The following is a 13,874-nucleotide window of genomic DNA, read 5'->3' as shown; positions in this document are numbered from 1 at the left end:
ATAGTTACGTGGGGCAAGCGGAAAGCATGCATTGGAAAGAGTTGAGGAAGGGATTGTATGTAAATAGAAGAAACCACAGCCTGTGTTGCCAGATTGGACATTTCTACATACAATTTGGGGAAAAGAAAAAAAAAACTGAGCTGATCAGAGATCACTTAGATATATTTAAAATGAATTAAATAAACAATGCAGGCATTATGAGAGTAAAGAACTAAAATGCATGTTTAAAAGGCGAGTGCATCAGATAACACTGGTAAATCTTGTACGTAAGTCCATAGCGAGAGGGAAAATTATATGATATGCATTGAGACATACTGCTTGTGATTGTGGTTAATTGCTGTTGCTATATTTAGGGCACGTTCTGAACCTGTGCTGATCCGGAATCTATCAGCCATATCTGGCAACGCTGACCACAGCGCCTGCAACAGGTCGGGTTTATACTATTGCATGTGGAATTTCCGCCACAACGGGTAGAAAGAGAAGAAGAAGGGAAAAAAATGATTTAAATAAATAAATAATTAAATAAAAAGTCCTCTAGCGGCAAACGGTCTTGCTTCAGTCCACAGGACAATCTGACAAGCAGCCTTCAAACGGCAGCCCTATAAACTATTTATGTCAAGGCCCGAGGTCTAGTGAGTACGGACAGGCGCTGAAGAATTCATTAGAAGAGGTGAAAGCGCCGTTAAGTGCACCAAATTTAAACTAAGGCCAGAAAGAAAGCGCCCCGGCGCAGGGAGAGCCGAATCAAAACCTCTTTAGTGATGACACTACAAATGCAGTCAAAACAATAAATGGAAAAAAAGAGGGAGGAGGAGGAGGGGAAAAACACACCACCATATACACAAAGTCAGGAGATAGATTTCATCACCCGGGGCGGCAGGGAAAAAAAAAAAAAAAAAAAAAACTGGCCTACATTTTGACACAGTGAAAGTTTGAGGAGATACGCGCCGTGGAGATGAGGGGGGAAAAATTATTTGGAACGCTACGGGGCATATAATTAAATTTTTAACATTTCATTTAGTTGTCATACTGCAGATCTAAACAGCTTTGCGTAAGATGACCCAGATGCAAATTTCCGACGTACATATGGTGATGATAATGGTAGCGGTGCGGATTTACCCTAAACGGGACTGATTAACTAAGTACATTTTGGGCACGTGACTGCATGGTGGCGGGTGCAGGGTACCTGTCTCCAGGATGCGCCTGTGCAGCAGGCCCGGGGGCAGGAAGGCCTCGTCTTTGCAGGAGCGGATCTGGGTGCCGACCAGGTCGGAGTTGGTGGCCAGGATGCGGGCGCTCTCCTCGTTCAGGTTCACCCCGGCCATGGAAGCCACGTCATTGATGTCGTCATCGTCTCTGTGGCAGGAACACACAAACACGGAGAAGCTGCTGATGCGTCCTGCTTGTGGTACAAGCCTGTCGCTGTTAAATTATCCCTGCATGGCAGCTATACATGGCACCTAAATTACTGCATTTATCTCCTCACCTGAACCCCTCATGAGCGAGTGGGACGTCACCCGACTTTCGTAAAAAATAAAAAAGTTATTAAATGTATATATGTGTATGTATATAAGGTGCAATATTCACTATAAAACCACAATTCATTTTTTGTGATTCTTCAATTTTTTTTCGCCCGATTGAGACGCTTGAAAACAGATTTTTGTCCTTACAGGTGACCAACATGAACGTCCGGGACTTTACATTCTTTTTAATCTTACAGTCGTGTATAAAACGGCACTACGTTCCAAATTGGTCCTCTGTGGTTTCATTCTCCGACTGCGGCAGCGGCGCGGTTTGCGGACCAGGGGCTGTAAGCAAGTTTGGGGACTTCAAAGTGGCATCATAACTCAATCTGCCACTGCTGACTCAAAAGAGGCGTGGCAAGCGCAGGATCTAATTGACAGCTCCGGCGCTCAATTGGTCCCTCCTCTCCGGTGCGCCATGGCAACGGTGGCCTAATTAATGCGTGTTAGCAGGAGCGCTCCAGCGCTTCCTGCGCTGCCGGCGGAGCGGAGAACATTCTCTTCCTGCCAGTGCCAGACGGCGAGGGCGCGCGTAACTACAGAGCACGCGCGGCGGTCCTGCAGGTGCAACGCCTTCGCCGCCGAGCGTGCGAAGCGCTCTATGAGGGGTGACACCGCGGCGGGAGGGTGACACAGGCGATCAGAGTCCACCTCCGCGCCGACGTGGCCCTCGGTCCGGCGGCCTCTCAGCGGTGTCACAGGACTAATGAGCAGCGGCGCTGCAGGGGATACAGCACATTCTTCCTCATCATCATCATCATCATCATCACGTCCTGACCTCAGAATTTTGCTTCAAAGTCAGTAAAGTCAGTTTGCTTTGCATAACAGCAGCAACTAGAGAATAAAATCCAGGGTCAAAATTAACGATTAATGAGGAATAAGTAGCACGAATATGAGTTTTGTGTACTGTCCCGGTCTGGTTTACTGCAAGTAATTGCAGGAACTGACTTGATTGGGAATTAAGGGAAGGAAAAGAAAGACAGGAAGTGGAAGCACAAGAAGAGAATAGATTGGATTAGTGGACTCGACCCATAAACATCTACAGGCACCCACAGGACACGTACAAGTAACCAGGGGTCCATTTCCAGACAAATGTGGGAATTAAAAGCAGGACAAGCAGCCACAGCATGTGTGATTATGATGTTGAAGTAACAAGCCTGGATCATCTTTATTGTTAATGGAAAAAAAAAAAAAGATTCTCTACTATATGCTTGAACTTTTATTCAATTGTCAGAATCGAATTAAAAAGCAGACTGGATCCCAGCCCATGCATGGAGAAGTCATATCTGAACCCCACCTGGGATCCACATTACTCCACCGCCACCATCAAGAGCACGGGACACACACAACATCGACAGACAACATGCTGACGTAGTTGTATGAAGGACGGAGAGCCAGCATAGCCGTGCTGGCCAGAAATATGCACATTGGTGGCTGATTAAAAAGTGTGAATTACTTCCTTCAGAGCACAATTCTTTAAAATGACGAGAGCCCTGCACAGAACAAGCCAACGTCAAAATAAGAGGACAACTGTGCACCAACCATTTCAAATTCCGAAACACTCATCATTCATACTAACGTAAATGAAGACAGAAGTAACGCTTCCATTACTATATAGAATTTTTTTTTCTTCGATGCAACCGAATCCATTTTGTGTTTTTTTTTCCCCCCTCCTTTACTCGCACAGATATCATGGCCTTTACAACGCCGAGCAGTGCAGGAGTGACCGCTTGGTGACATCGCTGTCACCGCATCATTCCTGGGTGGCGGAACGCCTTGAAGGACGAGGGTCTGTCGCGTGGCCCTTTCACACATGCTACTTGGTTTACAAAGAGTGTAAACTGTGCTGTAAACACACACACACACACACCAGAGGGGAAAAAGGTCGTCAGTAACAAGCAGGCCTGACAGCTTAATTACCAACGCTGCTAAAGATTTATTGGTTTATCAATCAGCGCCGGCGGCAGCTCCTTCCCCGCGGGGCGGAGCAGGAAGGGCCATTACCATGAACTCTGTGGCCTGCCTGACCCACACACACACACACACACACACACACACACACACACACACACACACACACACACACACACACACTATAAGGACGTCAAAACCCTGCTGAAGACCAGAAGGTATTCTGGGCCTGTGAGATTGGTATAAGCCGAGTGCGAAGCCGCGATCGCGTTCGTTTAGGCGCCGGAGTTTGAGCGAAGGCCTGAGCAAACAAGAGGGTCCCTGTGAGACGCTGCTCGTCCCTCCAAACCGCGTTCGCAGAGAGACAGAGAAAGACAGATCGGCAGGCGGGGGGAGCGAGACGTACAGAGAGACGGGGCGACTGGCTGAGAGTGTCGCCTGCAGTCATGTGATCCAGCTCGGTAGGATGCTGCCCCCATGTGGCCGCGTTGAGTCGTGTCCTACCCTCTCCGTCTCTCCCTCCCCCCCACCATCCCGTTTGTTTACTTTTTTATTGCCGATTTATACCTGAAAGATCCGCCTCCGGGGTCGTTCAGCTTGTTCTTCTGATTTCCGGAAAACTGCACGGCAACGCCCAGGGGACTTTTCCCTGCCTGGATGGTTGGTCCCCTCCCGACCACGCCTGAGAAGCGGGAAAAACAACAGATCATCGTGAGCTGTCCCCGTGCATCTCCATCAAACACCCTTCATGTCTGAAGACTACCTTTAACTGTTCCCGGCACTCTGGGGACAGGACGGTCGTCCCCAGGTTCGTGCGTTAGAACGAGAACGTCTGTCAATAGTGCTGCGCTTCAACCGTGGAGGCTGGTTCTCCACAAGGCCCATCGACTGCCAGAGCCAATTTCAGCGTCGTTTCTTTCCTCTTTTCTCTACAGACACGCTCCTCGCCAACAGCCGCCATGTATTTTAAGTGCCTTTCCCCGCATTCCAGTTTGAGGACAACCATGGGACATTCCCCAGGCTGTCGGTCACCTAACAAAGGTGCTAATCAAACGTCCCCGTCCCCCCCTGCATCTAATCACTCAGGTACTACACCCCCCCCCACACACACACACACACACACACACAGTAGGCGAAGCGAAGGTGAAGTCGGGAATAATACCTGGCGCTCGGACCGTCTGTGTGATCACCATGGGCATCCGCACCTGAGCTCCCGGACCTCCCGCCCGTTTGATACCCTGGACAAATAAAGAAATTAGAGACAAAAAAAATAAATAAAAACAAGGCCATGAAGACAAGGAGAATTTATCCACCAACAAAATCGAAATTAACCTTTTTTTTTTTTCAACTTTATAATATATAAAAAAAGAACCACTTCTTTGGTGACATCTCCCTATAGGATTTGATATGAGGACATACAGGTAAGGAGAAGAGCGATATTAATATCCGGCTTGTACAGAGTCGTAAAAACCGGACATTTCATTGCCTGAAATGTGAGCGTACTGCTGGACAGCGAAAAAAAATGCCCCTCTCATTCCAGTATTCAGAGATTCTAATTTATATATAAAAAAAAAAAAAAAAAGAAAAACCATCGGCATAAATGTAGTAAACAGAAAAAAATTCAGACAAATGCATCCGGACTCATGACGAATGTGGCCAGATTAATAACCATTTTCCGCCCTCTGTCGAGTTACACTTCAGCAGAAGATAGAATTTCTGTTTTTCTGATACAAGAAGCGGAATAAAAGGCTGAAAAGGGGGATTGAGGGGGGGGGGTTGGATGGGGGCTGCGCTAATAGAGACACTTCCTTCTTCCTACTTCCACACTGGGCCGTGGGCAGGGCCCTCGGCCAAGCCATCCATTCGCAACCAGTTTGCTTCCCGCTGCATATTTCTCAGCCTTGTTTTCTACTCCCCTCCGTCTGCGGTATCACTGCTCACGGTCTGAAGATGGTGGGAGCCATTTTCAGCCCCCACCTCCAGCACACCAAATGCATGCTGGGGCACGGAAGTAGCCGAGCCAAAAGGCCTCGGCAGCCCATTAGCTCTGGAAAGGCACCTGAGAGGGAGGGAAGAGGTTTTTAACTACAGGAACAGGGACGTTTAACAGTGTCGGGAGACCCGCGAACGCCCCCCCGTCACCTCCGGGTGGGGTTGGCGTCCCTGGTACCCCTCCCTCCCATCACACTCGGCAGGGACGTAGCCCACTCGCCCAGCCGAGGATCGCTCTCCAAGCGACAGGGTAATACTTACAGGCAATCCGGATTTACACTAACCTACATGACCAGGGTCATGATTACACACAATGAAATTTAATACAGAGCAATAATAAATAGCAACACGAACATCCTAACTGTACGATTCACTGCTTGCAAGTCGGTAAACGTGTTCTAGAAATGTTACATTTCCTTATGAAACGATCGTTTGATTTGTGAACCTAAGCCAGGGAGATGCAGAAACGTACACGGAGGCTAGATTACGTTTCCTGCGTAGTCTGGAGCTTGTAGCATGCGCAAAGCGAGGTGGACTTTTAATAAGCTGTACATGTCGGGCCCTGGCAGCTCTAATCGAAAACCCCGACAACATCAGACCACAGAGTCTTCATGCTCCGTCCAGCTGACTGGTGCTACAGCGGCAAACCGATTTAAAGCATTTATAAAGGATTAATTAAATTATGAATATTCTCCCGGCCTGATAATGACACGGCCTCGTTCTCTGTGACGGACAACGCTGCTCTTCCAGAGTGGAATTCCATCATGGCCACACCAGGGCAAGCTGTGTACGTACCAGGGCAGCTGTCTGGGCCCCAGCGGGCACCACGCTGGCGCCCAGGCTGTTGGGCTGGCACACCCGGACAGCTGGGCCAGCCGGGCTGGAGCCGGGGAGGGTGCCGGTGGTGGCGGACTTGGCCTGGGCCTGTGGCTGGGTCAGAGACTGCTGGCTGTTGAGCAGGGACAGGCGCAGGGCCGGAAGGCTTTTCTGCAGACAGGCGGACAGAAGAGAGGTAATCGAGGCTTTAAAAAAGCACCAACCTGTAATTAATACAAATTATAAAATAAAAATCTGGACTGCATTGGTACAAGTAGCAAGACGAAATACGAAACAATGGTGGCCTGTTATTTCAGGACTATTTTGACATCGGCGTCCTAACGTCGCATGACAACGTGACCGCGTTTGCGGTGGCACGATGTGACACTCATCACGGCTGGCTGGACGGCGCCGGCGGCAAGCGGCAGGGAGGCCCGCGGGGTCCCCTGTCACACGCGCTCTGGATTCAGGCCCTCCTCGTCACACGAGGCCGCCTCACCACTCACTGCCGGGAAAAAAAGATCGCCGAGGACAAGAGGGGGGGGCGAGGCGGAGGCCAACCTTGAGGAAGGGGACCAGGTAGGGCTGCGGCGAGGACTTCAGCTCCGTCTGCAGCCGGTTAGTGAACTCCTCGGGCTCGATCTTGGCATCCTGAGACAGAGAGAGATAGAGAGAGAGAGATGTACAAACAAAAATCTATTAGATTATTTCAACATTGAACCGTGGAAACACTGTACGTGTCGAATGCATGCCCACCTCGCTCAGAAATCAATTTCCCCATAAACTCACCAGCAGGTCCTGCACCAGCGCCTTCACATTACGAGACGTCTCCGGGGACGGGGGATTGTGGGACGCCAGCTTGATCAGCGTGGCCAAGAAGTTCTTACACTTCTTCACGTTTTCCTGCATTTCCTGTAGAACGAGACAGAGAGCATTCAGCTCGGTCTTTTTTTTTCATTTGCAGAAATACAGACTGGTGTGTAAGTATCTCTGATTCCCAGCAGACTACATTTAATGATGATTTTATAAACAAAGATTAAAAGGGGGAGGAGCCTGAAGGCTAGATTGACAGCTGTCACACCCCCTACTTCCTGATTCTGGAGGATTCTTGCCGATAACGTGACACGTCCATCTCTTCTGTTTCCCTCCATTAATACCCCTTGTGCACAAACACGTCCACGGTCCCGCTCACCGTTATTTATTAATAATACCGACGAGGGGGAACTTCTGAAATTGCCCGGCTGCGGGCGCCTCTGACCGCGCCGGGCGTGTCTACACGTCAGCATGCCTGCAGTGATGCTCCTTGACAACAGGTCAGGCCTGGAGCCTGTGTGTGTGTGTGTGTGTGTGTGTGTGTGTGTGTGTGTGTGTGTGTGTTGGGGATGCAGGGAGCGAGTGGCAGCCCCCTGCCCATGACCAGCTGCGTGAGAGCGGGCACGGCGGTGACAAAGCCAGCCCTGCTGGCAGCTGTGACAGCGCTGACAGCCGGCGGGAGAGAAAGACACAAGGAGAGAGAGAGAGGGAGGGGACAAAAAGAGACGGACCTGGGAGATGACGGAGGCTCCGGGGTTCGGTGCTGGCGCGGTGCTGTGCGGGGCCAGAGGCTGCTGGGTGGCGGGCGGAGCCGGGGCCTGGGGCGCCATGACCGCGGGGAGCTGCTGCGGAGTCGTCACCGCCACCGCCGGGGCCTTCTGGGACAGGAAGGAGGCAGACAGAGAGACAAACAGGACGTGACGCCGCGCTCCCAGCAAGGCCACGGAGAACAGGAGGGACGCGGCGCTGCGCTCCTGTCACATCGGGTGTCCTGACTTCTGTGGACACTTCTGAGCGGAGAAGGGAGGGTGGTTCGGGGGGGAAGTGTGCAGGGTGGGTAGGGAGGGGTGTTGGAGGTCTGGAACGGAACAGCTTAGACCCGTAGTCCCGTAGGACGCGACACCCGGGGAAACAAATAAATAAATAAATAAATAATCGCACCTCCCGTGCGCCGGTTGCCAGACCCTGGCAGTTTCCTACCGAAATCACAACATGCCAAACAAATTTAGGCTCCAGAAACCATGACGACTGCAAACCATGCTTCGCCCCTGCTTTTAAGAGGTGGTAGTAGCCTAGTGGGGTAACACACTCGCCTATGAACCAGAAGACCCGGGTTCGAACCCCACTTACTACCATCTTGTCCCTGGGCAAGACACTTAACCCTGAGTGTCTCCAGGGGGGGGACTGTCCCCGTAACTACAGATTGTAAGTCGCTCTGGATACGGGCGCCTGGTAAATGCCGTAAATGTAAGAGGTGAACCACAGGTGCCTTGATTAACCTGTGGACTCCAGCTTATACAAAACACTTCACTAATGTCGCACAAATATCTATTTATTAATGTGCGAATGTCAAATGAGCTTTGCCGTCATTTACAGCTGCGATGTAAACATTTGAAGAAGGTGCACAGCGAATGGAAATGCAGCGGAGGGTCATGCGGGAGCAGCGGGAGGAGCAGCGTGTCGGCGGGGAGCAGGAGGACACCTGTAGGGCCGGGCCGGAGCTGGGGGCGGCGGTCTGCACCATCTTAGCCTGGACTGGAGGTCCCGGCCGGATGGCCTGAGAGGTCACGGGAGACTGCAGAGAGGAAGAGAGGAGTCGGCCGAGGGGGAGGAAAACAAGCAGAGGGAGGGAGGGAGGGAGGGAGAGAGAGAGAGAGAGAGAGAGAGAGAGAGAGAGCGTTCAGGGCAAGGAGGAGATGGCATCAGAGAAACCGGATGGCAGACAAATAAATCCGAGGAAATATTTCCAGGTGCTGGGAAGATCAAAGGAAAAAATAAAAGTAACGCGGACATTAATGGGGGGCAGTGGTGGCCTAGCCGTTAAGGAAGCGCCCCCGTAATGAGAAGGTTTCCGGTTCGAATCCCGATCCGCCAAGGTGCCACTGAGGTACCCACACCCTGCTCCCCAGGCGCCTGTCATAGGTGCCCACTGCTCACTCAGGGTGATGTTTAAAATGCAGAGGACACATTTCACCGTGTGCACCATGTGCTGTGCTGCTTTAATATTATTTAAGCAACTTCTGAACTGAGTTTTAGATGTCGCGCATTGTTCATGGTCAATAACGTCACATTCACCGGCATCAGAATACTGTTGGTGGTGGGCGTGGTCACGTTGACTAGAATTAAAATGCTGCATGTTGGTGTTGACAGGAGGGGGTTTAAATAGTCCACAACGAGGAGCTGTCAATCACGCACAGAGGCTCCTCCCCTTTTAAACAACGTTTATAGGAACACGAGAGACAAGGGCCAGGTAGGCAGTTGTGACATTCGTGAACGTGGACGAGTGGGCAGTGGTGGGTCGGCGCTGGTGCCAGCCGCATGTTCGCACCGCGGGCACCGCGTACCCACCTCTGGAGAGGCGGGAATGTAGGAGGGAGGGAGATGTCGGCGCTCCCCTCAGCAGCTGCAGGGCTGCAGGGCACCGGGAGAAACGCCGGAGGGGTCCGGCGGGAAGGGAGGCGCCGCCACACTCTGCGTTCGGGAGGCTTAAACGTTGTTAGCTTTTTAAAACAATCAGGCAGTTGGCCGATGAATGATTTAACGCGCGTGGAAGGAAGCGCCGCGCGTCTCCCTCACCCTCCCCATGTGACGAGAGAGTGACAGCCCGGGTCCGGGACAGCGTTGGGAATAAAGCTCATTCCCATTCGTTTCCAAGGAATCTCCTGCAACGCCTGTATTCAGGCTGTATTCAAATTACGGGTGGAAAGTGAAGTGATTGTCACATGTGACACACAGCAGCACAGCGCACATGGTGCACACAGTGACATTTGTCCTCTGCATTTAACCATCACCCTGAGTGAGCAGTGGGCACCATGACAGGCGCCCGGGGAACAGTGTGTGGGGACGGTGCTTTGCTCAGTGGCACCGCTGCCGAAAAATGTGAACCCAAATCCCAGCACAGCAGAAACAACCGGAAGAAATAAAAGTGATCAGAGGAAACGGAACATCTAGCTCGCTTATTTATCCAGAGGCGGGTCACAGTTGGGAGAAAACGTCATTGCTGAATTCCGGCCCGGAGGGAGCCAGTTAGTTATCGAGACTCCAATATTAGAAGAAAGGTAACAGATTTTGGCCTCTCATCACCGTGCCAGTCAAGTGAGCTTACAGGCCAAGGGTGCCTTTCCAGGCCAGGGGAGCGGCGCACACTGACGTTCTCTCAATGGCTGCGCTGCCATCTTGTGGTAGGGACATGTTACTGATCCGACAGGATTCAGACCACCAAAACGCAGCAGCGTCGCCGGTAACTACAACGTCAGATGACTTTTCCAGTTCAGAACGCAGACACCAGGATTTCATGGTGTGTGTGGATATTAAGTCCTCGTTCAATTTTTGGCAAAGACTAGAAAGTGCAGAAATGATACATCTCTCCACAAAGCAGCATTAATAATCATCAGTGAACGCTAAAACAACACGATTAATATTCATTTGGCAATTATTAAATACACAAGGCACGGTGATGAATTGTTATGGTACAGGTAGACACTGACAAGCATGTTTCCATGCAATATTAAAGAGCTCATTAAAGAAGGAGAACCTGGGCGCTGCAGATTCAATGGAGCTACCTGGCGGGTTACGCGAAAAACAGTCCATTAAAATGAGCAAGTGTCCCGGCTAAGAAATTCATAGGTGCGTTATAAATATTCTAAACGGACTAGTGCTGACTGAACGGACAGCTCCTCTCGAGGTCTTCTGAACAGTGACCTGGAAATTGGAGATGATTAGATGGGGGGACGCTACACCGGTCAAACATTTGTACACACCCACTCCACGGAGGGGATTACGTGTGGACGCAAGGCCAGATTGGATGGAAATTTTCCCGTTTTAGAGGAAAAACACTCACGTGGGACCGAGTCCAATACTTTTTTCAAAGTTTTGATTGATTAATCGGATTTGTTCACAGCCACCCCTTAATGCTCATTAACATGAGTGAAGGAGTGGTACAGGAAACCCTCTGGAAACCCTCCCCATTGTCTAACTTAATGTGGCGTTCAGGTACGTGGGACCCGATTCAGTGTTTACCAAAAGAAAATCGATGCAAATTATTATCATTTAAACCTTAGATTCCTTGACTTTCTGTGAAAATCCCTCATTCAAGATTGGTTTACTGTCAGTACAACAGCATACACAGTACACACCGTGTGTAGCTGGCGCTATAATGGATGATCATGGAAGGAAGTCAGTAATTTGGAAATTGTTAATTTGTATTAATTATTGCACAATCATTTAATGCAATGAGTAACATAGCATCATAATTAAGTGATGTTTGTAAAATTACCTGTGCTGTACGAGTTACGTGATAGCGTGACCCGGAAGTGTATGTGGGAGTAGCGGGAGAGAAAAGTTGAGAGAAGTCGAGAAGTCAGAGAAATACGAGAGGGGAACGATAAAGAAATGAACATTCATTCTACTACTGGTCAAACAGACGCACACGGTAAGTATTATTTTATGAAGCTATTATTGCCTTGTTACATCTGGAATGTGCAATTTGTGTGATGAATGTTAATTTGAAATATTGAACTTGTTTATGTTATGTTCCATCAGCGTTTCATGACCTGTATTAAAGAAATAAACGTCAGCGGATATCAGTACAAAGCGTGAAGTCCTTTTGAGCAGACCAGAGTAGCTACACCGATAATATTTCACACAGACCCCCCCATAGTACGATCATAAAATAAAAACATAAATGTATATACACACTAAACTAAACTATACTAACTAAAACCAAAGCTTAAATACCGTACAGTATCTCTATAGGAGAAAAGTGGAACGTTTCCGTACAATGAACAGGACGAAAAGGACATAACTGGACAACAACATGTAGGATGCTTGTGAGTGGATATGTTGGATATTTCAAACAGAACACACAAGACGAGACAAACATGTGCAAGATGTGCAGGAATGTGCAAAAAGAGCAGAGATGTGCAAAGTTCAGGTGCATAAGGCTGGATGTGGACTGTTGAGTTTATCGTTTTTTTTGGTGATGGCGGTGCCTTGCGAGCTCTGACTGCTCGGGGGACCCCAAAAAATATGACCACCACACTACAAGGGTTGGGAAAAAAAGCAAAATGCTGTTATCACTGCTTTGAAAAACCTCAAATATGACATTTGTCTACTAGAAAACCTCATGAGTTGTTTCATGGTTCTGAGTAATCAGCTTCTTCCTACAATGTAAAGACGCAAAAAAAAAAAAAAAAAAAAACACCTGACCTATGTTCTACTTTAACCAAGAAAAGTGTAATTTATTATAGCTATTATGATAGTGTGAAACGGGGAATCTTCCATCCATTCACGGGATTCCGTTAAGGAGGATGGTGAATAAGGCAGCTAGGTGGCAGTCTTTTCAAGCGCAAGGTGCAGCAATATTATTTATAATGGTGGGGAAGACGTTGAGCGAGACGTCCCACTGATGCGGGCTTTGACTGGGACGCTCGCTGGACGGCCATATCCTACATAATGGTGATCTGTGTTCAGAACTCCTCCCCCAGCGCACTACAGTCGGTCTGCGCGTGTGCCGGCTCGATGGCTGACCATCGGGTCCCATTTGATGGACATAAATACGGATTTATGTATTAAATAATTTACGTATTTAATAGATTTCCTTCCACTGGTATTCTTTTGATGCTGAAACGTTGCACATTCAAATCCTTTTTATAACCGTTTTAATGAAGCTATTAGCAAATAATTCACATATAAAACGTCTCTGAACATTATTAAAGGGGCGAAGAGGTGGAGCGAAGAACCCCGATTTAAAACCCCACCTGTGAGCGGGAGGCTCTATTTTGCAGCATGTGAAAAGGCCTTTCTTGAAGTAGGTGTGTCCAGAGGAAACTCAGGGGAAAAGTATTAGGATCTCAGGGACTCTACCTGATTATGAACAACAGGGAGTATCTGGTGATCCTATAATTTACCGGGTATTAGAGACCAAGGGCGACACAAGGAATGATGGGGTCATGGGGGGCCAAGACTGACTGATCGATGTTGGAGGACGCTAAAGAAGAGCTACTGTCGTGTCCCACAGTGCGTCCCAGTCTACCCGGTTCTGCTGGGAAGTCCCACCTACCTACAGACTGTCATAGACCCAGTCACCCTGGTCAGCAGAGATAGATACGTCCAGTTATTCGATTTACATTTACGGCATTTACCAGACACCCTTATGCAGAGCGACTTACAGTCAGTAGTTACAGGGACAGTCCCCCCCTGGAGACACTCAGGGTTAAGTGTCCTGCTCAGGGACACAATGGTAGTAAGTGGGTCTTCTGGTTCATAGGCGAGTGCGTTACCCCACTAGGCTCCTTACACCCTTCAGGAAGGTTCAGCAACACAAAACATTCGCCTATGAACCAGAGGTTCAAACCCCACATACTACCATCGCGTCCCCGAGCAGTGTCCAGGGGGGACTGTCCCTGTAACTTCTAGAACAACATTTATTCTTATAGAGCCCATAATCACATACAGTATGTCGCAATGGGCTTTGGCACCCCCCACACTTGATCCTCCTGCACACAAGGAAAAACCAGAAGACCCAGGTTCAAACCCACTTACTACCATCGTGTCCCTGAGCAAGACACTTAACCCTGAGTGTCTCCAGGGGAAGACTGT

General features: G+C 49.3%; 1 protein-coding gene across 5 annotated transcripts in view; it reads right to left on the bottom strand.

Annotated features, from left to right (window-relative positions):
* LOC114766392 (transcription initiation factor TFIID subunit 4) overlaps positions 1-13,874 on the bottom strand; it is a 60,383-nt gene that overhangs the window by 43,078 nt on the left and 3,431 nt on the right. Inside the window, exons 3-10 of one of the 5 annotated variants that reach the window (XM_028957145.1) lie at positions 8,758-8,850; positions 7,787-7,933; positions 7,032-7,154; positions 6,804-6,893; positions 6,222-6,413; positions 4,597-4,672; positions 4,002-4,116; positions 1,187-1,356 (exon numbers count right to left, since the gene is read on the bottom strand). In XM_028957145.1, coding sequence (XP_028812978.1) covers positions 1,187-1,356; positions 4,002-4,116; positions 4,597-4,672; positions 6,222-6,413; positions 6,804-6,893; positions 7,032-7,154; positions 7,787-7,933; positions 8,758-8,850 — 1,006 coding nt within the window. The remainder of the gene's footprint in view (positions 1-1,186; positions 1,357-4,001; positions 4,117-4,596; positions 4,673-6,221; positions 6,414-6,803; positions 6,894-7,031; positions 7,155-7,786; positions 7,934-8,757; positions 8,851-13,874) is intronic. The other 4 variants (XM_028957146.1, XM_028957147.1, XM_028957148.1 and 1 more) reach the window with 4 other exon arrangements.

This window comes from Denticeps clupeoides, chromosome 16, assembly GCF_900700375.1.
Source record: "Denticeps clupeoides chromosome 16, fDenClu1.1, whole genome shotgun sequence".
In the NCBI taxonomy this organism is placed as follows: Eukaryota; Metazoa; Chordata; class Actinopteri; order Clupeiformes; family Denticipitidae; genus Denticeps; species Denticeps clupeoides.
Note: the sequence above shows the minus strand (reverse complement) of the source record. Positions and strands in the feature narration are given on the sequence as shown.